We start from the raw sequence: 25,428 nt of genomic DNA on the forward strand, positions 1-25,428 counted from the left end.
TTATGTAAGGGCCATCTGATCAAAATGCTGAGAATAAGACTGGGAAATACAAACTTGAAAAAGGGTCAGGATGGCCTAAACAGATTTATTCCAAAAAGATGCTGGACTAAGAAAGTGATACAAAAATCCAAAGGAACTGAGTGTTCTCTCCCTTGTATCATCAAAAAAATATACATAGTAAAACTCTATTGTTTTACGTCAGTGTGAGTAAAGAATTGGACAAAACTGTCGAAGCCACATGACAGACACAATGCCTTTTGGCCCTGTGCCTGGCCTGAACTGTCTCAGTTCTCAGGATTTTCCTGAGCAGGTCCCAACATCCTTTCAAATAGTCAAGTGTCTTCTCAAAGTTCCACCAAGGCACTGATCCACTCACCCCAGAAACAGCAGGGTAGGCTGGTCGTGGGAGACCAGGCAAGGCCATTTTACTATGGAAGGCAGTTGCAGAGATAATCTGGGCAGATGACATTGTAGCCATACTCTGCATGGCTTTATCTTTTGCTGCCTGATCCTATGAGCAAGAATAGAAACAGAAAAAACAGGATTATTATAATGATTAACTACTTGCCAGCTCTAATGGTCTATAACCAGAATTCTCATCAGATTGTGTGTCAGGAATAAGCATCTCTGAAATTCTGGGTAGCAAACTCACCAATAACTGTCCTAAGAACTCTTTAAAGCTGTAAGGCTATGACTCATTACTATAGCTTCAAATGTGAATAGTCATGCTTTCTGAAATGCGGGTTTAAAGACTGCTAAGCATTCATCCTTTCTGTCTGAGGGCTTTCAACCACACAGCTGAAAAGCTTTGCTGTGGAACGTACACCCCTAGCTGACTTGTGTTTTAATAATTGGTAAGAATATTCAATGGGAAAGATTCTTGATTACAAAAAAAAAAAAAAATAAAATAACCTCTGAGGAAAAGGTCTCTTTTTAGATCGTCATCATCACGGCAGAAATGACTACCTCAAACTGGGACTGCATTAGTCTTAGGTAGAGTTTATAATTTTATCCTCATCTTCAGGGAAACTTGAAACCTTCATAATCTCCAAGGCACATATGCAGGGATGCTCCTTTTTGTATTTTAACAGAACTGTAGATTTTACACACATTCCTACAGGCAATGACAGCACAGTCTGAAGTATATATAAAACAAACAGCATTCTTAATTTCTTCTTTCAGGACTAAATAGGCAAACAGAAGCACTTATATTTTGCCTTTCCTCCTACATCCCCTACAATTAATCTTAATCTTTCAAACATTCCACATTTATCTGTGTCATTATAATTACCACGGAAAACTCACAGATTAATTCATGACTTGAAGAAACTGCTGAAAGAGGTACAACAGCCCTCGCTGTCTTCTTCAGGAATTCTCACTTCCCACGTGCATTCACTGAACTGCAATAAGTTCACACCCTTGGGCCTCCATTCTTTCTAACTTCTCCAACTTATCTAAGGTTCTCTAAAGTTCAAACCCCAAATATCCTAATTTGTCTAACAAAAAAAAAAAAAAAAAAGTGGAGGAGGCATCTTCAAAAATTTCAATAATAAATGTTACTATTCAAGTGGAGTGATCAGTAGAAATGGGCAAAACTTACACCTATTCTTTTTTACAGCATCTGTGACTCCCGTCAGTACCATGCAAGTGAATGGAAGGGAAGCATTTTAAATGTTGAGGAAGTTCTTAATATTCTCCAAAGCTATGGGAAATGTTTTCAGAATCCAGTTTAAATTATGCCTTAGGGAATAACTGAAGGATAACCTACACTTTTTAAGGGAAATAATTATTTTCTGTTTTTTTTCTTAATATATATATAAAGACTATTTCCCATGTGCCATTCCAGAAAAGGATTTTTTTCCTTCCCTTATTTTCTCACTGGAAAAATTGTATTTGTCTACCTCAGTTTATGGGGAAGATGCATTTACTTGTGGAGGTATTTCAAGTCAAAAAAAAAGTAAAATAATGAGGGAAGAAAAGTATTTTACCTATTAACCTCTGCTATATTTTTGTTTTGTTTAAATGCTTGATAAACTGCTGGAAAGAGCATGTTTTTAGAAAAGACATCTTTCTGTTTCAGTTCTATACTAACTTCAAGTGTTTCCCAGTATAAAAAGAAAAAAGAAGAAAAAAAAAGGAAAAAAGGAGCGATAGAAACTTTGACCAAACATTTGCAATGTTTGTATTTTCTTTTATTATTCTTAAAACACATAATAATGATGATGGTGATTATGATGGTGATGATGATACCATCACATCACCACAATTTCCCACTTTTTTCCTTAGTGCAGATGATATTTATTAGCCAGTCAGAGCATGGAAAAACTACTGACTTTTGGGAACAGAGTTTTCTTAAGTTTTACCCTATTTCCCAGCTGTATCTTTTACAGACACAGTGGACATTTAAAAAAGACACTCCAGTTTGTGTGGAGGTGGAATTATTGCAGTCACTACTCTGAAAAGTCATCATGTAGCTGCCCTGATCACTAGGATAAAAACACAAAAATGTGCACTTGCTATGGAAAATGAGCAGTGATAGGGGAGCACACAGCTGTCAGCAGGACCCTGGAGGAAGGGCAGCAGTTTCTGTGATTTCATTTCCTTTCTCTATGGAAATGGCCAGCAAAAGCAAAGAAGCAAATGAGTTGAATCAGTGCTCTCGACCTGCCACTGCAGGCAGAAAGAACAGCCTGGTCCTGGGGAAGGGCTCTCTGCAGGCAGCTGGGCAGAGCTCACAGCATGGCCTGGGTGGTGTAAAAGGACAGCAGCCAATGGCTCCATGGAGCTCCCCGAGACACCTTGGTTCCCTGAGAACAAAACCAGCCAGCTAAGTGGAAGCAGGCTCGGCTGACTGGCTTTTCAATCATGCTCAACCCCAGAGCTGTGACACACAAGGAACAGAATCAAGGTTACAGATGTAAGCAACAGTGAGGCTTTTAACACCCTGGGCAGTTGTTGTTTCCTGCTTGTTCTGACTTGCCTCTCCAGCAGGCCTCCACCTGAATTGACCACTTAACAGCACCACGGGTTTCGAGCTTAGGCAGCCCTACCTGGGTGCACTGAATTAGATAGCTGTAATTTGTGCCTCCTTCTCTTTATCAGAGCAGCTGGAAACACAACAGGCTAATAAAAGACACAGCACAGCTTACTAAAATGGGGCTGGGATGTGGGGGGTGCTGCCATGGCTCAGAGGCAATCACCGCTTGCGACAGAGCTGCACGCACGTCAGCACTGGGCAGCTGAGTGCCAACAGCTCACACTCAGGACAGTCCATTTGCCCTGGTGCCCAGCGAGGAGCTGCCCAGGCAGCCAAGAGGAAGCACATGCTAACATCCATGCCTCAGCAGTCAGGGCTGGGCTGTCACAGTTATTGTCACCTGAAGCATGGAAAAGCAGGAAAGCAAACTCTCTTCCTTCCAGATTACTTAAGGCCATACCAAACAGAAAGGTCAGCATTCACCTTCCTTCTCTGGCTGTCTCAGTGAAACATAACAAGGCTCAGACCTCACATCCTGCTCAGCAAGCCCTTTCTGGATAGCTCACATTTTAACAGGGGACAGACACCCTCTTCTGCAATTGTCACATACAAACTTGACCTTCTCAACATTTCTGGCAATTCAGTCTGAGCACATAAACCATTTCCCCACATCAAATCTGAGTGGAAATAAATGTCAAGAGATTCATTAGGGTGATCTTGGAGCTTTACCTATGGAAAGGAAAACACAGCTCTTCTCAAGCAAGTATTCAACCATTTTCTCTTTCTCATTAGCTCCAGCCTCTTCAAATCAGGTCTGAATTAATCAAAGAGCGAAGTCTATTCAGTTGGCACCATTTTACCTGAGAAGATGACAGCTGGTTTTATTGCTTCCTCTCAGTGGACAACTCCATATCACCACCTCTAGGAAAGGTGGAGCTGGTGCTCTAATAACTGTAATGCCACCTTTTCCCAAGGCCACCACAACACCAGCAACTGCTTACTGGTCAGCATTTGTAACCATAAACAATTCCTGCTCAGGTAAACGCTCTCTGTGCACTCCTAAGCCTAAGGGCCTTTCAGATTTGAATGACAACAGCATAAACCAGAGGTAGAAATAAGACACATGAAAATTAAAAAGTTATTGTTTCTTTATTCTTTAAATAGAATTGCTCCAGACGTCACAGAGCTTCAACAATAATGAATGTCTGCACAACATTTCCTGGGAAGAACCTTTTCCTCTCCAGCTTACTACAGTTCAGTGACTAATCTCAGGCTTTTTTAGGGCTATTCAAAGAGGGAATGGCTGACTTGGGGGGGCTTGTGTGATATGTTAAGGGATATCCATCATACCTTGAGCTTGGCTTGGATCTCTCTAGCTTTCCGCCTTGCCAGGACCTGGATGTGACTAGATACCTGCATTGAAAGACAAAATTCCATGTTCATTCCAGAGGAATACTTGGTAGCCTCTTGTAGAATTAGGCAGTTATTAAGGGTTGGGGGTAGGAGGGCTTGGGGGTAACAAGGAGCTACTTTTCTGAACATAATTCAAGTGCTGTGAAATAGGTTGAAGGGCCTGTAAAGATGGGCTATCTAAGGTCTAGGCTGCTCAGTGCTTTGTCCAGCATAGCCTAGATATTCATTCCCAAATAACAAAGATTCCTTTTTCATCTCATGCACCAGGTATTTTCAAAATCATCATTGCTGCTTGGGCTGAACAAGAAATCTTCATGCAGAGAACCACTGGAACACTCATTAGTAGGCCAAGCAAATAAAATCACACTACTTGACAGTACAAAAATTTGTCACTATATAATTGGCAGACAGGAGCATTATAAACCTGTAAAATGCATAAACTGACTCTTCCTGCCATTCTTACTAACCAGCTCAGCACAACAACCTCCTTTCAGCAAAGTCGGAAACTACCAACAAGCGAACAGCAAGAAATTTGTTCTCATTGGCCCTCATAATCTCTAGAGGTCTAAAGGAGCTAATCCTTCCAAGGAAAACTGCATACTTACCTGTTTCCTTGTGCGTGTTTTCCCTGTTCTCAGCTTAATATAGCGGGCAATCAACTCATTTCGGCCTGGAACAGAGAAATAATGCAAATCCAAGTTCAGAAAGCAATGACCCCAGCGAAAAAGATAGATCATTCCATTTTTTATCTACAGAGATCAGCAGCAGATGAGTCTGTCACACTCCTTTCTTAGAAAAGAACTTATTAGTGCACATGGTAGAAGTCTGAGTTTTAGGAGCAGTCTCCTACAACATCCTCATAGACAAACTGACAAAGTTTGGGCTAAATAATTGGGCAAGGGGCCTAGTGAAAACTGGCTGAACGGATGGATGGGATCCCAGTTGACAATGAGCTGACAGTGAAGCAGCAATGCACCCTTATGGCATATCCCAGTTGCCAACAGGTCGAGAGAAGTGATCCTTCATCTCCACTCAGCACAGCTGAGAACCTGGAGAACCAAGTCCAGGTCTGGCCTCATCAGCATGATAGAGGTGTGAACACACTGGAGCAAATCCAGCAAGAAGTCAGCAAAAATTATTAAGAGTAATAATTATTATTATGAATTATTATGATTATAATAATCATTATTATTATTATGAAGAGAGGCTGAGAGAACTGGGCCTGTTCAGTCTGGAGAGGACATAGGGGCAGTTTTTAATCAATAATAATAAAATAAATACCTGATGGGAGGCCATGAAAGGAAAAAGGGAGCTACCTCCTCTCAACAGTGCCCGGTGATAGAACAAGAAACAACTGACACAAATTAACACATGAAATTGTGTCTAAAAGCAATTAAAAAAATAAAAAAGAGAAACAGAAAAACTCAATCTTTTTTACTCTAAGGGTGGTTAAACATTGGCACAGGCTACCCAGAGAAGCTGTAGTCTCCATCCTTGCAGGATAGTAACAACCTACTGGACACTGCTTGAGCAGTAGGACCAGACTACACAATCTGAAGAGGAGCCTGTCATTCTGTGTAACTAAGTCCAAGAAAATAAACAACAGTGGGGAAGCACATGGAAACAGCTACACAGAAATTATCAGTGTGAGATGATACAGTGAATTACAAGTGCTTTCAGGCTCCTTCGGGCAGACTATCCAGTTTTATTACACTGGCTCCCAATGTATCACATCTAAGCAGTCACACAGATTTTATTGTCTTTCTGGAGATAGAGGAATTAGGAGCAGAAACAGAAAGGTAGCAGTTACACATCTGAACTCTAGGCTGGTTCAAAGCAGAAAACATGACAGAGAAAGAGCAGGGTCTGCAAAATAATACATTTGTGGTGACCACAGTAGTATAGGGATAGTTCTGCAATAAAAAGTTGGGAATAGGAGCTGCAAGGCTGCGAGACATCTTGATATGGCTGCAAGTGTTTGCAGAATGAAGCAGGAATGAACTGGGAAACAAAGCCACAGTTCTTGTGAAGTTTATTTATAAGAAAATTGTAAAACCCCAGTATTGTATGTGGAAAGCTTGTGGGCAAAAAACTTGTGTATTAGGACATCATAGACATCAAAAGACAAGCAGTGAAATCAGTATTAAACTATCACTATTAACTATTCCAGTAGTTAAATTTTCCATGAAAAAGCAGTAAATTGGTTTAATTTTAAACTCTTATTTCAATCAACCCTGAAATACAGTGTATGCAAGGAAAGACTGCTGAAATTGACCACTCAACCCTTTAGGGAGGGACTGGCAAAGCCCTTAATTCCATCTGTTTCTGAAATAGAACAATGCAAATGTCCATGACTGCAGTGAGGCCAGGTTCATGAAACACAACCAATGCACACACAGGAATGGGAAAGTGTTTTACATACACAGACCTTAATCTTTCCCTAATGGTGTCGTTGCAACAGCTCCCCTTATTCCCCTGGGAGAAGAAGCAGGTCTGTAGCTGAGAAATCAGCTCCAGCTCCTGTAAACACAAATTAGGAGCTGTGTCTGTGCCAGAAACACCATGCCGTGCCATGTAACACTGACCTCTTTGGTTCCCACAGTTTCTGCTTAAGCACAGTGCCATGCCCAGGAGAGTTTGGTGGGAGCAGATGCTGATCTGCCACCTTCCACCTGGCCGCTCTTCCAACCCACGTAAAACATTTTCACAAAGCCAAGACCAATTATAGCAACACGTATCCACACCACCTTCCTCTAGTGCCAACAATAACATTTATGACTTCTCAAAGCTTCCATCTGTTTAAACATGGGTCCAAGCTGAAAGGTAAGAAACAACTGAAGTGATTCTTCTCAGACAGATGCCGATGCAAGAAATTTCAGAAGGACTGTTTGACACACATCAGAAATTGGAAATGTGCTGAACAAAACAAGGCACTCAAACTCTATTATTTATAAAGAAAGAAGGAAAAATTTTGTTTCAACAAGAGGACCCTTAGAGAGGCAAGGTGAATGAGTTAATGAGAAAGAGAGGAAAAACTAGCCTTGAGAAGAAGTGGTGTGGAGAATTTCAGGCAAATTTCTAAAGGGCACATATCAGGCTATACTGAAAATTTGAACACATGGGAACTCTACAGACACTGGTTCAATTATGGGTCATCCTTGCAAAACTAATTTCAATGGATTCTCAACCAGCTACAATAAATTTTATGGAGCAAATTCATATGTAAAGTGTGTCAAATTAAGTAAAGAAATTACAAAGGCTGAACAGTCTGACAGAACATTATTCTGCTGCAGCAGTAAGGGGCTGCAGGGGTAATCAGTATGAGAGGATGCCATGAACAGCTCTGTGCCAGTCACAGTCAATTCCAGCCACTACCAAACTGGATGAAAATATCAATCCATCATATCCTCAACAAGAGGAGCACAAGCTACTCTTGCTCGAATGTATTTTGGAAAGGGCAAGAGCAATAGGGACAGGAGACACATTAGGAGATACAAGAGGAACCACAAAAGGAGACATGAGAATGCACAGGAGAAATACAAATATTTTTACAAATGCAAGATACGTAAAAAGATGAAAATTGAGAAAAGGTAACATATGCTAGGTGACATTCCTGGGGATGTGGCTGGAAAAGTCATCTTGGAAAAAGTTGCTCCATGACAGAAAAACATTTTGAGGCAACTGCAGCACCCACACCAGAGCACAGAAAACTCTGAAAGGACTACAGCCCATTGAAAACCCATGCAGAAATGAGAAGCAGCTAGAAATAAGTAGCACCAGAGGGGAAACAAAACAAAATTAAACAAAAGAAAAAAAAGCAGGAACTGGCAGAAAGAAACCTTTACACAACTGATGCCAATCTCCTGCGTCAACCAGCACCTCATCAAAGGAATTAAGAGGGACTGAGTGTTAGAGAGAACAAAAGAAGGGAAGCAGAGTAGGAAGCAGGGAGGAGAGACAATAAATTGTAGTCAAGCCTGGGAAACTGGGAGGTATTTCCAAAAGTGTGCATTTAACTGTTTGTCTTTGACAACAGCAGCAGCAAAAATTGCAAAGTTCTCTCAGGCCATGTACTTCACCAAAAAAAGACTAGTGGGAGAGGAAATTGTGGTACAAATTGCAGATATTAGATGCCAGTACAGAAATTCTCTAGAAAGAAACTCTACACATTGAGCATCTAATTGTGGATCATCAAAATTTCTAGTTTTAGAATTAATTTCTCACTTTCTAATATCTCTCATACAGTCTTCGTATTCCAGAAGTGTGTCCTCACAGTAAGGTTAAAACAGAAAAGTGACAGGTTATATTAAGCTAATAAAGACACTGGTATCACAAAAAAAAAGAAGAAAAAAAAAAGGAAAAAAATAAAAAAGAAACCAAAAACAAACAAAAAAACCACCAACAAACAAACAAACAGATCACTCTACAAAGACATTCATCACAGGGATTACTAAATATAGAACTATGTAAATTGCCAAGCCAAATAAACTGCAGCAAGGCAGTATTAAATTACCATTAATCAAAACTACAAGAGAAGCAAGTCCTAAATGTCTTTTGTGTTTCTTATCAGTAGTTAGATGTAAGCAGGTGTTATGTGGCTGGAAGTTTGAAAGCTCACAGGCTCTGGAAGGCACCTTCTTTGTTTGACAACCCTGGCTGCAGGGTCAGCAAAGACCAGCACTCCTCACTTGGCTGAAACAGGCAGAGCTGTCATAAACCATCAGATGGTTCATTTTTTAGAGCCATGTAAAGTGTCCCTCAGTAATCTGATCATATGTTGTGTTCTTAGAATAACTCCTGCTGAGATCTGCCATGGTCACCAGAACCTGCCAACAGTTGTGACTCCTCTGTCAAAACCGCGCATTGGGTTTCACGGAGCTCCAGCCAACATTCCAACTGTGGCACAGCACCTCTATCCTCCATGGAGCCTTCCCCTGGGAAGCAGGGCATGAAAAAAAGCAGTCAAGAGATACTGCCTTATGTTCTTTACCTCTTATCCTTAACAGATAAATTTCCAAGGGCAGCAATTTGGCTCCCATTCCGTCTTACACTAAATTGCAAAATTTTGCATTCAGTAGTTATGGAGGAAGGAATTGCTAAGAGAAGTGAATAAGGAGGCTTTTGGATTCTCCATTCTACACCTGTGCACCTTTGAATATAACTGCAGAGAAGTGTATTCCTGTAAGGAAGAGGGATAACAGAATGGAATTCCCATCACCATAGAAAGCATTTTCCAGTCCTACCTCAAAGCTTCGTGCTGACCTTCTGCTAGTAAAGGAATATTAATTTTTCTGCCTCTCATAAGCAGTATCTTTTTATGACTTATACTTCCCCACACACCTGTTGCCAAAGAAAGTGAGATCAAAGAATTCAATGATCAAAATCCTTTCAGTGGGAAATGACATGGAAGTGTCATGTTTCTTGGCAGATTCAGTATCTTTCTGTACCCAAAGCAAACATTTACAACTACCTATAAGTAGTTCTATAAGAGAAGCAAATATACAGCTTTATCCAGTGAAAGGTTTATAAAAGGTTTATAAAAGTGAGGTCAAGAAAGTCATACCAACTCTAATTTCAAACTCTTTGTGATATGTCCTGGGACATGACTATGTCCTTGAACTTATTTAACTAACTGGTGGTTACAATCAGCATAAACATAATGAACTGTGTGCATCAGACAAATCTAGATTAAAGAGGGAAGGTAAGGACACCTCATCTGTCAGTGTTTCTCTGTGCATACAAAGTAAAACTAACTGCCAACCAAGTCTTATCAGAAAGACACTTTTTAGACAAAAGCAGTGTGGTTGCATGATCATACAGAACTAAGTGCCACTGGGGTCTGCCCCATCCATAGCTCCCTGCACAACCTTACTTCCCATCTCTCATTTCACTGCTTCCTCCTCCCAGCTATACTAAATGTCTTCCTGGACATCAGCTGTTCCAGAACTAGGCTACACTTGTCAGAAACCACATTTTTGTCCTTTTGATGGTTATCAAGATGCACAGACATCCAACTTTTACTAATATAATCTAGTTTTAATGCTACCTTTATTAAGACTTCCTTTTCATCACAAACCATGTTTTTTCACCAGAGCCTTGGTGAGAAGATTTTGTTTGGTTCCTCTACTCAGGAGGCAATAATGGAATTTAATACATCACTATGACCATCGCACAGTGATCATTTCTCATGACCATGGAAAACCATATTGCATTTTATGGCACTGATCCATCCTATGAAGACATCTTTGACCCCAGCAGAGCAGAATTTCAGTGCTCAATGATCAGGTTAGAGTTCTCATAGCAGACTTACACACCAATGAGTTTTATACTCAGCTGGGAGAAGAAAATTTCCTCTGATCATTTATTCCCTGCTGGAATTTTCTCAGGATGAACCTTCCACACAAAGATTCTCTGAGCTCATGCACTCCCTACAGTAAGGGGATTTTGACATAAAGAATCAAAGGATAGGTCAGTATTTCTGAAAAACATCAAAACAGCCAAACCCTGAAAACACAACATTGAAGTGATTAGCTCTTCCCCAAAATACCAGCTTTTATCTTTGACTGTGCAAGTTCTGAGCTCCTTCATCTTCTGAAATGATAAACTCAAAGCTTTATTTGCTGTGCAGAATGTCCCAGTCAAGTCCCTCACATGGCAGTCAGGTGATTCATCTGTCTAAGGTCATAAAATTCAGTTGTCTCATTTACTAGCTGGTCTAAACACTGAAACCCTCTATTGTGTAAAAGGTCTTTTACTGGAAAGGTGTTTACTCTTCCCTTTTGCCACTGCACAGCCTAAATTCACAGCCAGAAACACAAAGAGTGTTAGCACCATTTTAAAACTGCTGGTTCTTGATGGTCAGTTCAAGATGCTTCACACAGGGTATATGGCTGGGGGTTAATAATTACAGACCCTGCAGCTTAGGGGAAGCCTCTTACTGGCTCCAAACAAGTACTGGAGATAAATGAAAAGTCAGTCACCATGGGTATAACTAGAACAAAGCGAAGACATTTCCCTCTTCTTAGCTGGCCATTCCTCCTCCCGGAGCGTTCCATCAACTCCTGTGTGCAGCTGTACCAACTAAATTGATAGGAAAAGGGAAGGGGGACAGGGGAGGAAAGATTGACATGCTCCACTCTAATTACCAATAATTTTAAAAATAAACCTACCCATCCTCATGTGGATTTTGTTGATTTTGATTTCTTTTTTCCCCCATCGGCCTATTTTTAATTGGATTGGTGAACTAGTTCATTTTGTGGTCACATTAACCGCGGCACTGGCACAGCAAAGAGAACAGAGGAAGAATCGGTGCAGAACTTCTTAAACCAGTTTTGCCACCAGAGAAACTGTAGCCTGGAACTGTACTCCACCTAACCCTCATACATAAACAGGCTGGAAAGAAAATGGGCATGGCACTTCCTGTGCTTGCATCATTTGTCTAAAGGCTAAACAGCGTTAAACTGCCTTCTAATTACTGCCCCAAGGGTATGTGGAGTTATTCCTTGTAAAGGTAAGCATTTTCTAAGGTACGAAGGCAGAAGTCCCTTCTCATCAGCCTAATGGGAAGCTCCAGGCTATGCAGCTCTTCACCACTCCTCAGTCTTTAATAGTGCTTTTCAGTGCATAAATTGATGTCCTCATCAGCTGTGTTTTCCCACATTATCGCCTCAGGCCACAGAAATGTAAGTTAATCCATCCAGTAAGTACTCTTCCATATACACGTTAAGGGCTGCAAAAGGAGCAGAGCTGGGACTTGTTCTGGTACTTCCCAGGGTTAATACTGATAACAATCATACAGAAAATTTTTAGATTCAGTTTGGCTGGGAAATCCCACAATTACACCAAAGCAGCTGCATATAATAACACGAGTTCTTCATATGCCAGGGAGCGTATCAGGTAACACCTGAAAGAGCCAATAACAATCCTACATGGAAAGGCATGTCAAACCAAGAGATTTCAGTCTCTTGGGACACCTGAGAACGACCTTATTGAGGCACTAAGACACTTTGCTCATCAAGGCCCGGGTTCAGAGAAACTTGACTATTGAGGGTAGCACAGAAACCAATGTTTGTTTAACTGTAACTGCATTTTCCAGTTACCATCACTCCAAGTTCTACATTACAGACCTGGACAACTGCTAAATTCTTCTTTAGATCAATAAACGTCTGCTCATTTCGGTACTTTCTAATAACTTTGGGGCATCTGAAAGCAATTCTCAGTGATGTTGTCTGAAAGGACAGCAAAAATTTAAGCCTTTCTACTGATTTTGTGGTCAGCTGCCCCTGCCAGCACCAAGAGTACAGAGTTCCTGGCAGATTTCTGCCCCAAGTGCTAATCTTGTGCATGTGCCCAGATGACAGGCTGACCATGCACTCAAAGCTTCAGCTACAACAAAAATTAAGAGCTAAAAGGGGTCTGTGAGATCTGTGCAGCCACTTGTTGCATGACCAGCACAACCATGCAGTTCTCAGGGCAGCTGCTCTGGTCTGGCTCAGTTGTGTGAGGTGCCATGACTGCTTCACTTAGCACCCAAGACTTACACCACAACCCAGTCCCAGCCAAATGACTGAGAATTTCACAGCAGCCTCAATGAGAGCAAAAGAACCCAGGGACTGGTCTTGCATTATCTGATAAATGAATACTGATTTTTTTTTTTTTTAAGTGGAATGGCTGCCACCACTGAACTTCAGTTCATGACATCATGATTTACAGTGCAGCCATTGCTTGTGATCATTTTACGCCATTAAGCTATAGAATCAGCATAAACAAATGCCTGGACACTCCTGAGAAATGTGGTTGCATTTCCCCTTCCCTCCCTCTCACCAGACTGTTCCATGGGTCAGTTCAACTCCAATCTGGCAGAAATCTGTCCAGCTCATTTTGCCAACCTAGTTTGCTATCTGTTCAGCAATCTAACATGTATCCACAAGGAGTCTGCTAGAAACTGAAGCTTGCCTAAAGAACAGGGGCACAAAACTGGAAACAGAGCTGGGGAGCAAGGAAACAAGAGTGGCAACTCCCTCTTTTCCTCTGCTGTGACCTGTGAGGTCATCTCACCATTTCTGAAAGAAATATACTCTTGATCTCAACACAACAGTTCCACACCATCCCAACATTATCAAGAATAGTTGTTAAAGATGTCATACTCTGTAACACCTCACTCTGTAACAGGTGAAAAGAGAATGTGAACAGAAAAACCTAGCAGAAACACAGATTAAATAATTGCATAGCCACCCAGGAGCTGGGTAATAGGTGAATTCTGCCAAGATCATGAAAATTCATTACAGTGGCTTGTAATATTCCTTATTCCTTCCCATCCTGCTCTCTTTCTTCTAATTCTGGCACAATTATGTTCCAGATTCTTTAAGTACATATTCCCTGACTGAGTTTACAGTGTAAGTCTGATAGATAACTGGGCAATAATGATTTAGGCAGGAACATGAAGATGACAAAACTATTTAAGCTGTAGAGATACCTAAAAATGCACACGGATCCAGAAGGGAATTTGCACATATCTAGGTGCTTCAGGTACCTTCTATATCTAGATTTGTCAAATCACTTTCCCGCAACTTTAGCCACAAAGGATCAGCCTAAAAATTAACATCTCAAGTACAGCTGGCTTTGCCTCTGAGCCCAGGAGCTGATGAAATTATTTTTGAAGGTCTTTCCCACCACCATTTTCTATGATTCTACAACCAAAGCCGTGTTTATATGCAGGAATGCTCCTAATCCCCAGCCAGGGTTGAAAACAGCACTGAACTGAGTGTCACACATGCTGTGTGTTTCCCTGCAACACTGCCATGCTTAGAAACCAGCCTGAGTCTGCAGCACTTTGCAGTCAACAGCTTGGGCACTGCTATTGGGTTACCTCAGCACGCATTGGTTACACTCCTTGCACTCCTGCCCACAGATTCCAACCAAAGCTCCTGGAAAGGCATTTGCAACTATTGTACAAATCAAACCCAAGAGGAAAGAGGAGTGATTCTAAAGGCATTTTACATAGAAGTGTCATTTCCCGTTCAAGAAGCCAGAGACAAGCAAGATTCTGGCTGTTTCTGTGCATGGAGTGAGACTGAGAACTTAAAGGAATACCCAGAAGACGGGTCACAAGTTCAAGGTGACAGCAATGAGCAACAGCTGCTGGCTATGCACCCTTCAGCAGCAGGTGTACCCAGGCCCCAGAGGTTTCAGTCAGCTCTGCCAGTGACCAACAGATTTACAAGACCATCTGTCTGGGCACAAACTGCACACAGCCTTCCCAGTTTTGCTGCCCAGCTCTTCACCACACACAGACAATACAGGGTTTGTTATGGATTAGCTAATGAGCAACTGTTTAGACCAATAGCCAGCCCTAGTTCTCCTGTTCTCGTTATCTGGATCCTACATGAATGAGAATACTGCTTGTTCTTTTGGCTGTAAAACTGGCTTTTCTGAACAAGCACCTTCCCTTCACTTTTGGTACTAGAAAATGGAAAGGTAATGCTGTCTCACAGTGGTTTTGCTTAAGGAATAAGGAATGCCTTTGAAAGAGACTTTAAAAGAAAGTTCACCTGATAGGTTTTTCTTACTTGCACTGAAGAAGTAACAGGAGTTGTTTTTTTTCCTAGGCCAGGTGTCCACACAATCTGCATATTGACATTATCAGCTCCCTCTGTGTCTATGCACACCCTTTCTTGAGAAATGTCTCATCGTTCTCTACTCAATGTTTGGCTAATTGATAGAAGACAAACTCTGAGAAAGCACTCCTGGAATTTACCTAGAAGTCTGCTCTTTTTGTTTCAGACCTGAGGAAGGGTTCAGTTAAATAAACATGCTCCTTTCACAAAACCGCAGGTAGTATGAATCACAATACTAACAATTTACAAAAAAATGCAGACATTTACAGTGTAAAGCCACCTAATGCCCACTGTTCTCTTGTCTCCTGTGTAAAACCATAGCACTTCCCATCTGGAATCCTCTCATTCAGGTAAAATACAGATACACATGCCCACACAACATTCTTTGGGACTAGTTTTAAAAATACAATCCTTATCGTTTTGTCTGATACAATTTTAATAGCCCCCAAAAACAGCACTTCCGTTATAGTTCTTCAGAGGGGAGAGATCCCTCAGCACCGAGCACCTTGTTGTCCTGAAGCCTTTGCAGATATCCATCCTATATTCTCTCTTTCTCCTCCATTAATCCTAGTCATGCTCACATGTTCCACATAAAATCCCTCTCCCTCCTAAATGTTAACACCCTTCAAATATTTTTAGACTGTTATTATGTGTCCCCCCACCCTCCACCTTTCAGTCATCACTTAGCCAAGCTATGTATATTTAGCTACTTTAATCTTTCCTCCTAAATCAGTCCCTTCAACCCCCCGAGCTCAATGTTAAGTCTGGTATGCTTGCTCTTCTCAGAACTCACTCCATGGTTTTGAGATCTTTCTGGTAACGTGTTTGCAGAAACTTGTCGAGAAGACAGAAACCCAAGTCACTGGGCACTATTAACTTTCATTTTCCATGAAAATGGTTTTTGTTCCCAGATTTTGCATTCAATCTGAATTTTTTAAGCATTAATGAACATTTGGTATTTGTAAGAGCAAATTAGCAACTGATAGTATTGAACCCAGTTGTGAAAGAAGGAAGTGGGTTTTAAAATATAAAAGAACACTAAGGCTTTTTAAAACTAAACTTTTCAGAAAATCAATGAAAATGTGCAAAGTTATCCAGAAGAAGAGCAGGAGCAAAAAAATAACATGCAACAAGGGAAAAGGCTGAAAAATGAAATATAAACAGTGTCTCAGTTAAATGGCAGGTGAGTGGATACACCTACAAAACATAAAGGTGGCCTACTAAATTAGAAATCAGTTAAACTGGATGTGTTATCTACAATGAAAAAAAAAAATCAAACCAAGTGTCTTTCCACTACAAATCAACTGTATCTTGGAGAATTACTAAAAATTTGAAATTTAAAAATTAAAAAGTCAGAGGAAGAGGCATAAGGGTAATGCAATATTGCCAATGAAGTCACTTAAACGTGATGAAAACTCTGTGGCTGCAGATATATACAAAGTACTGTATATGTACATTTACATTTTTACTATGTAAAAAACATAGTACTACACAGCTCACTTGGTTTTAAGCCTGACAGATAAATATGGGACTATAAAGCTGCTAAAAAAATCAAAAGGGACAGGAAAAATATGTGCCCTTTATTGAACCAACAGAATGAAGCCCCCACAAAAGGAGTCACAATAATTTTGATAACATGTAATACACAACAAGATTGCGACTATTATTTATGTTCAGTACTAAGCATGTTAAGGAAAGATGCCACAGCCAGTACTATTAACTGCAAGAAGATTCCTGGTGGGTTGGTATTTCAAAAGTGGCAAATTTCTCAATATTCAAGAAATGCTTGGAATTGATGCAAAAATTTTTTTTTTATGCGTGCATGGAGAAAACACCAGTTAAATTGACATACAGCTTAACACAAAGAGCCATAAACTTGGCTTACAAAGGAGATGGAAGGAAAAGCATGACAAACTCCAGCAGAAGTTTCACCCACTGCTAATGTCTCCAGAAGTCTGGCTTCATCTAGGTCTAGACAACAAAAAACTAGAGCCACACAAAAGCAGAGTTGAAAGATGACTGAGTGAAACAAAACCTCATTATTAAGCAACCCCAACAACATTACACGTACCACCAGAGGGGAGGGCAAAGTCTGCATCCTGACCAATTGTCCACTAATCCAAGTTTTTTTGTCTGTCTTCTAATGTTCAAAATATGAGACTTCTTTTTTTTTTTTTCAAAATAATGGGATAAAGACCTGTTCTGGAGTTCACTAGGTCATAATAATGCAAGGGATAGAAGCTTCAGAAGTATCTCTCTGAGGGATATCACAGCTGAAATACAAATTTGGCAATTACCTGGAACATTCAGTTCAGTGTCAACGGAGCACATTCTCAGCATGTTTCAATAGCTTTGATTGAAACATCATCAGGTAAGATGCTAAACTACAATACAGAGGAAAGCATTTGAAAACTCTCACTTTGTAGGTTTCCATACTTTAAATAACAGCCATGCTCCTCCCTCCCCTCAAGAAGAAGTGTTTATGAACTGGGATACACAGTGCATGTTTTATGCTTCTTTGGATTTATGTGTTTGCTTTTCAGTTCTACTTTTAGTGACTCTTTGAGGTTGGGGAAAACATGAAGTGATAACTTATCCCTTTGAGATAAAGGCATTATCCTGCAAATTTACCTAATCATTTCAGAACAGGGGTGGGAGGGACCACCTGTGACCTGATAGCTTTTAGCACCAGACTGACCTTTCATCCCATCTTAAGTCATGTTGTAAAAGCAACACTTTGTAGTCCACTGCCTGCTCCAAGTTTTAACGAGTACCATAGTTGACTGTCCTGCTTCTATCACTCAGCCTTTAAGCTTTGGACATCTTTAAGTATTTCCTATCAGCAGTTCACAAACAGATGGCACCAGCCTGGGAGATGGATGACTGCCCCCAGCTGTCTGCCCCTCCCTGCTCAGCACAGAAATGGCTGAGCTGTTTGAAAAGCAGCTGCTAAACCACTGAGTCCTTCAGAACAGCCATCTAACAAACTGCCACCAATTCTAGCCCCCTTGCAAAAAAGGTGCTCCAAGCCAGGTATATCTGCAGTGGAAGGGAACACTGGACAGCTAAGGTAATCATTAGTTTTTTCCAAGATCTTATTGTTTCTCTTGTAATGTCAAAAAGGGATCATTTTGCAAGTTACTATTTCTTATTTCTCTGCTTTCAGTAATGCTGGGAAACCTGGTCTGTTCAGCATCTCCATGCAAATCTCACAAAGGTACTAAGCCCTTTCCCTCTCCTTTCTCTACATCAGTACTGAAGATACCAGCAGACACCCAACACCTAATTCTGTGAGAGTTTGTTTAGTACCAATGCTACAGGTATGATTTATCCCACGGAAAAACATAGTTGGAAAACATAAATGACAGATTTGTAATACTGTACTCCCACAGTGCTCTAGCAGGCAGGACTCAAAATTATTCTGCAAGTCCTTAGTAGTACCAGAAGTCACCAGAGCAGAAAGTGCCCCAGACTCAATGCTTCTAATGCCAACACAACGATTAGGAGAAAGGACAACATTCCATATCACACAAGACAGCTGCTTGTGCCTTAAGCAGGTGGTCAGTAAAGCCTGCTGGAAAGGCCAGTGAGGGCTCGCACCCAGAGCAGGCTGTGCCATGAGCTTACTCACTCAGGATGCTGACTCCATGCAGAAATGGAACATGTCTAGTATGGAAAAAGATAACGAAAGGAAAGGCAGCAAAGGAATCGGGACACAGATTATCAGTGTACAGAGAAGAGCTTGACTGACTTTGGAGTGAAGATGGAATTGTGTTCCCTCTGAAATCAGCAGAGTGTTGTCTAAAGAGCTGTAAACAAGCCAGTTTTGAAGAGGCAGGGAAACATGAGTGTGAGGCTTCTGTAGAGGATGTAACCCTACTTTCCGTACAATTTTAAATGCATTTAAACAGAACAGCACAAATTCTTCATATTTCCTCAGTACACTTCAGCTAAAAGCTGCCAACAGCTTCACAAAAGATGAGAAGCATATAAGTTGCACATAGAAGAAATTCTGAGATCTGGAACATCTTGTCCATAACAATGAGACACTCCTCAGTGAGAAACAGTGAAATGGTCCCAGTTTTGTAAGGGAAAAGGGGCATATACAGCTCTCTGTAACACCTCACCCCTACCCCTTGGTTCAGAGAGCTCTGTGCAAGTCAGTCACAGGGTGGATAAATAACCATCCCTTCAGCAGCAGGGCCAGCTCCACAGCGAGCCTGCCGTGTTCCACAAGCTGGCTTGTGAGCACTGAAGATGAAATCAGGGACTATATTTATTCTCCCTGCCCGGTCATATCTTTCTATAGATCCCAGACAGGGCCCCACTTCCTTGGCCTGGATCCTGGAGACGAGTAAGCAAAGGAGGACATAAATCAGTGCCTGGGTTCTGTCAGGAGCACACTGAACCAACCATCCACGCCAGGAACAGGTGCACTGAAGGCAAGCAGGGACACTGTCCCATTTGGAGTAGTGGGGGAGGGCTTGCAGAAAAGCTCTTGATTTCTTCTCCCTAAGCCTACCCTAAACTTTTCACCCTGCAAGAGGGTTATTTACCTTCTGCAGTTCACCAGTTCAGTCAACTAGGTGTGTTCCACTTAACACCAATCCATGCTAAGTCAGGCCCAGCTAAGTGTCACTGGTTTCTGTATCCCTTTGTGCTTCACTTTTGCTCTCATTTCTTTCCTTGTCTTTCACTCTCTGCTCTGACACATTCACACCAAAGCTGAAATGCTTCAGGGGCCATGCAAAATGTTCAGAAAATTAATACAGTCTTAAAACACAACCGTAATTTTTCATTAGTAATTTTAAAAGTCACCCATCATGAAAAGCAGTGCAGACAGAGAGCAACGAGAGGCATATCACTAGTTCATGCTTAATAACCATGGGGTGGATTCTCAGGTAATATTTTAGTCTGAGTAACATTTTAAGCAAGCATTGGTCCCTAAAGGAGCAGTCTTACTTTAAATTCAGTCATGGCTGCTCATTCCCAAATATCAGCATCCTTTCTCTGAATACCAGCATAACACGCTGGGCAGTATCCAAATTAAAGTTCCCTTTCTGGCCCTGTTAGTTTTAATAATTGTTTCCATAGCACAACTGCAGAGCACGGAGCAGGAACTGATGTCTGCCTGAGAATACTGGTCCTAGATTAGCCTCAGGGTGATCAGCCTTACCCAACCCCTATTGCTCTTCCCAGGTACAATGATGTGTGTACCCAGTAAAACCATCCACTGCAGATAAGGCCATGTAAACAAGACCCCACCCACGCTCCCACAGTCAGAGCAATCCATTCTCTTGCTCAGGGAACAATGGCCTGATGGGTGGACAGAAACCTGCAGAATTACTTGTGAAGTGCCCTGTAGGAAGCTCCACTCCGGGGCATGCTCCGGGGCATGCACGGAGTATCCCATGATGAGGCCTGTGAAAACAGGCAGATTCCAATGTATGGGGGGAAAAAAAAAATCAAGCACCGGCTGGGTAGAAAGAGGGCTGTCTTCCATAAGATCCTTGCTAGTGTTTTGAGCAACTGTCCACCCTGGGACTTAAAACCAAAGACTGGGTATTCAACCTTTGCTTTGCATTTTAGTCACAGAAGTACCAGGTGGCTTCTTGCAATACTCAGCAAGAGAATCCAGGCCAGACCAGCTTTTTGTTACCAAAATCAAAAGAAATTTTAACTGTGGAAAAGGTCAAAAAACACAATTCAAAAGCATGCCTGCCACATACACAGTTGGCTTCTGCTGCAGCTGCAACCCAGAGCCTCTCTGTATTCAGGGCTGGGTATCTAGTTAGCTAGATGAGAAGAGTCCACAGGTGAAAAATACTTGTGCCAGGGCTGTGAGAAGGCAAACTACAGTGAAAAGGAGTACATAAAACTTTCTGTCCTTAAGATCTGAAAAGTGTAGGTAGTTAAAGTGTAGGTGTTTGCAAAGCAGCAGAGCCATTCAGTGGTTCAGGAGCGGACCTTCTATCCTGTAGCACCAGACATACAGACCATTACCTGTTCTTACCTCCAACATAACACTGAAGACAGCAGCAAGAGATACCATAAAAGATAGGCTTTGTCACACCATGAAGCCATGTATTTATATATAAAGATTAGCTCAGTAGTATGCTCAACTCTGAGATCTACCTTATGGATAGTCCCCTGAAAAAGATCCTATAACTCTTTCTGCTTCGTGAATGTCAAAATCTTCACAACCTTTTTCCTAAATACAACTCCAGGCAACCAACAGCACCAGCCTGGGAACACCTGCGAGAAGGGAATTCACTCAGAGCATCATTTGGGGCACGGGGCAGGCTGTCTGGAGCGCTGTGTTGTGGCCACTCTCTCTCTCTCCTTACCATACATCTTGCCTTCGTCTGACAAGATAATCTTGCGGCGGCCGCATGGCGGGTAGATGGCTAACGCTTCCTGGAAGCTCTGCTCGATGTCCGGGCTCCACACGCCCTCGGCGTCATTGTCGATGGGTTTGTCCAAGGCCTCGCTGCCCCCCGAGTCGTTGCTCCCCTCAGGGGAGGTGGGAGAACTCCACTCGTTGGAGGTAATGGTGCCAGCTAGAAACTCCAAGGTGCCACGCGGAGGAGCAGACTCAGAACCTGCAATGGCAAGCACATCCCACCGGGCAGTTAGAAACCATCCAAGGACATACTAAAGCAAAACAAGTTGAAAAAAATCTTAGTTAGGAAGGGTTTTACTTCACATTTATCTTAAACAATAACTCAACCACATGTTGGGTTTTTATTTATGTTGAGATGAAAACATTTTTTACAAATCCTTCGGCAAAACAGCCTGCTCCAATCTCTCCTCGGTTCATTAACTCTGTCACTTCCCAGTTTTCCTCAGGAATCTTCTTGTGTCTTTATCTCCTGTATTTCTTTCTCCCTGCACTGTCATTATCCATGTAACTGTTATTTAACTTTCTGAAGCACACACAGAGGGATTCAGTCTGTGTGAAAGACTAAAGCTGTGATGAATTATCCAGTCGTCACTGAGCACTGGGGTTGAAATTTTCTTAGATACTGTTTCACTGGATCAGAGTTAGTAGTTGGTGTCACTTCTAACACTGACATTTCTTCTCAAGGATCAGCTGTGCTTTTAAAAAGCCATTCCTGGAGCCAGAAAGTTTCATGCAGTGTCTTCCAAATCCCAGCACCATATCCTGGCAGGAGCAGAAGGCACCATGAGTACAGGGATGACAGCATCAGGTTGCAGGTCAAGAACCAATGTGCTTAGCCTGCGGTTAGTGCTCATCTTCAGAACTACTCTGGGCAAATACCTTCAAGTTTCCTCTGCCTCTCTGCTCCCTCATCACTTACTAGTCTCAAGCTATTAGATTTGCCCCTGGGCAGAAGCAGAAATTGGTTTCACATTGGACCTAAGCAGACAGCTGCTAGCGCTTGAAAACTACAATAAATTATAGTCTACTTATAAATGCCTACAGGAGAGGCTGAAGCCTTTGAGTGGAGCTGCTGAAACACTCATTGAGAAATTGACTTCAGACCACACAGACACTTCCAGTCAACCAGGCAGGAGACAAATGGCTTCTAAAGACACAGATAATTCTTCTGCCTTAATCCCAAAGCTGTTTGTTTATCATTTTAATAGCTTTGTTATCTGCGCTACAAAGAATGTTCACAAGCCAGCATTTGAAAATCCAGAGTTCAAAACTTCCCTCCCTCACACTGAGCTGGGTAGCAAGAAAATCAGAATAAGGACTTTTTTCTAAGAGCAACAGAATCATCTCTCCTGAGTAAGGAGAGAAGTCTGACATGGCAACTCTCCAGCTCAGAAATATCACAGTGAAAATGTAAAGGGGAACAGAGGAGAAATTTGGGTGTGGTATTTGTCAAAAATTAGTTATATTTTAAAAAAGTGCAGTTATGCCATGCCATAGTTGATACAGGGGGAGAGCAGTCCACTCATTTAACCTCAGAACTTAAAAAATTCAGGGCTCATAGTTCCAGAAACTTCTGACAAACTTTTTTCAAGTCTTTATTTAGTTTCTTATCTCTTTGGATTTTGTGCTTTTAAAATCTTCTCCAAGAAAATAATTACCAGATTTTTTTTTTTTTAAATAAAAGCTGAAATTCTTTTAGAACTTCAACATTTCAAATCCTGAAATTGTAAAGATTTGGCAACACTGCCTCTCAGAAGGTTTAGCTGCTCATTAATGACTTTAGACAGCAGCAGATACATATTTTACATCTCTAAAACCCACCAAAAGCTAAGGAAATAAGACAATAGTGTGCCTTTGACTAATTTAAATATAGATAATATAAATTAGACAAATAATTAGACACAGTGTACTATGCAGCATTTTAACAAATGGTTCACAAAGACATTTAGAAAACCCAGTATATGACTTATTTCCTGTGAGAGTATTCGAAACACACAAATCACTGAAATGGCCTACCACAGCCCATCCATCCATTTCAGCACCTACATGAGATTATTTCAACCCTTTTGATCCATGGTATACAGTTTCAGAGCTTTAATGAACATGGAAAGAAATAATAAAATGGGAGGTGAGAGGGGCAGAGAGGGGAACTCACACTTGGCTTTTTTACCACTGGGGCAGACATCCCAGCACACTGTGAATGGCACCACGGCCGCAGTGTCACTTTGAGACCCTGAAATGAAGGGTAACATTTGCTCCCCTTGCCAAACATTCCCCCTTTCACTGACAGATGCTAATAAAAAATTACATGGCTATTCAAGAGCTTGTCCTGCTGGGGAATCAGTGTAGAGGAATAAGATTTCCACAGAGAGATGCTAACAGGGAAAGAGAAATTACCAGTTCCAAATCTTCCTTTTGTATTTCCCCAAGCACCCCTAGTCCCTGGAGGCTCTGCGGACCCTCCATAGCTAACATACATTAAAATATCCACAAACACAAGGCCCAGGCTGGTTTTATCTTGTGATGACAGGTTGAAAAACAAGAGGGTTCAGAACAAAACCCAAGGTGAGACAGCAAGTGTATTCATCATACCACCTGCACTGGGAGCTGTAAATCTCACTCCAGCCAGCAGGTTTCACACCAAGTGAAAACATCTCCAACTGCTCAACTCCAAGACTCCCAAAACCACAGTCACTGGAAGCTACAGGTCTGCTGTCAAGCCAAATCCCCGAATGCACATAGGCAAAGTCATCTCCTAGGGAATGAAGGACCATCATGACCATAAAAAGCATCTACTTTGAATCCAGTTATTTTCATCTCCATAGTGTCCATGCTGACACAGGGGAATACCTAGCAGATGATTTCATCATGGCACACTCTTAAGCTGAAACTAATTAAATATATCTGAAGCATAACTCTCCTCCCCCTATCACACTCACACCCTGGGAGCTGTTGCCTGATCATTTCATATTTTACAAGGCTCAGCATCTGCACTAAGTGCATTCTTTTGGTGACACAGAAAAATCTGGATCTCTAATCCAAGCTCCAAAATAACTGGAGGAGAAAACACGTCCTGTTCAGTGCAGATGCTGGAGAGTCAACTCTCCAGACTTTTCTCCAAACCTTATAGAAAAGTTTACCAACTTGAGCAGATGTCATTTGTACCTTAAGAAAAGTCCACAAAGCAAGCAACAGAATATGTGAACTTTCTCTCAGGTTGGTGTAAATCAAGGGAAATGTGGAACATAATAGCAGTGACAGAAGAAATTATATAAATCTTGAAGTGACCAGACATTTTTTAATGCTTCTTACTTTTCATGCCTTGCCCAGCAATGTTAGTTTAATCTCAAATTACAGCTAGGTCAGCAAGATATGTGCTATTGTGGTCAATCCCAATTTTTCTACACCTTAGAAAAGGTGTAGAACTGAATCTGCTTTCCCTTTTTTGGTACTAAAGCTATTCCTGATGGATGACAAAAATGGGAATCATACAGACTATAAAATCAAGGATCCTTGGCCACCTCCAGCTAAAACTTCTGCAATTACTCAGATTACAAAGCACACTAGCAAAAATTTTACTTCTATTTGATAACTTCTGAAGAAATTTCATAGACTGCAATGGCCATGGAAGTCCTTATAACTCTATGCCTCTAGGTCACTAAGATGCCAAAGGTTTGAAAGGTCTGCAAAGTTGTCTTAAATAATGTTGCTTAACTAGTAAGCTCCATGGGCAGTCCCAGGCAATACTTTGTGCCAGAAGCAATAGACAGTAATTCAGGGAGTGCTGGTTGAGTGCTATCTGATCTGTTGGTCTCTGCTTTGGCTGAACACTTTCAAGCCTTCTGTTTCCTGCACTGTTGAGCTAAACTCGATGGCCAAGATGACCAATCATTAAACTGAGCAAAGCAAACTAAAAAGAAGCTGAGGGTTAAACCTTGTGATAAATCACTTTATTAGGATGGCAAATTGGAAAACTAGCAGTGGAATTGCTTCCCACTGAATGAGCAATCAGGTGAAAA

The 25,428-nt window shown here is 41.4% G+C and overlaps 1 protein-coding gene across 4 annotated transcripts in view; it reads right to left on the reverse strand.

Annotated features, from left to right (window-relative positions):
- Nucleotides 1-25,428, reverse strand: part of TEAD4 (TEA domain transcription factor 4) — a 51,069-nt gene that overhangs the window by 15,154 nt on the left and 10,487 nt on the right. For all 4 annotated transcript variants that reach the window (XM_072926293.1, XM_032751171.3, XM_032751172.3 and 1 more), the window contains 4 exons: nt 21,354-21,608; nt 4,996-5,060; nt 4,328-4,390; nt 377-511 (listed from right to left, as the gene is read on the reverse strand). In XM_072926293.1, the coding sequence (XP_072782394.1) occupies nt 377-511; nt 4,328-4,390; nt 4,996-5,060; nt 21,354-21,360 (270 nt within the window). In that variant the 5' untranslated portion in view covers nt 21,361-21,608. The remainder of the gene's footprint in view (nt 1-376; nt 512-4,327; nt 4,391-4,995; nt 5,061-21,353; nt 21,609-25,428) is intronic.

Source organism: Taeniopygia guttata, chromosome 1 (genome assembly GCF_048771995.1).
Source record: "Taeniopygia guttata chromosome 1, bTaeGut7.mat, whole genome shotgun sequence".
In the NCBI taxonomy this organism is placed as follows: Eukaryota; Metazoa; Chordata; class Aves; order Passeriformes; family Estrildidae; genus Taeniopygia; species Taeniopygia guttata.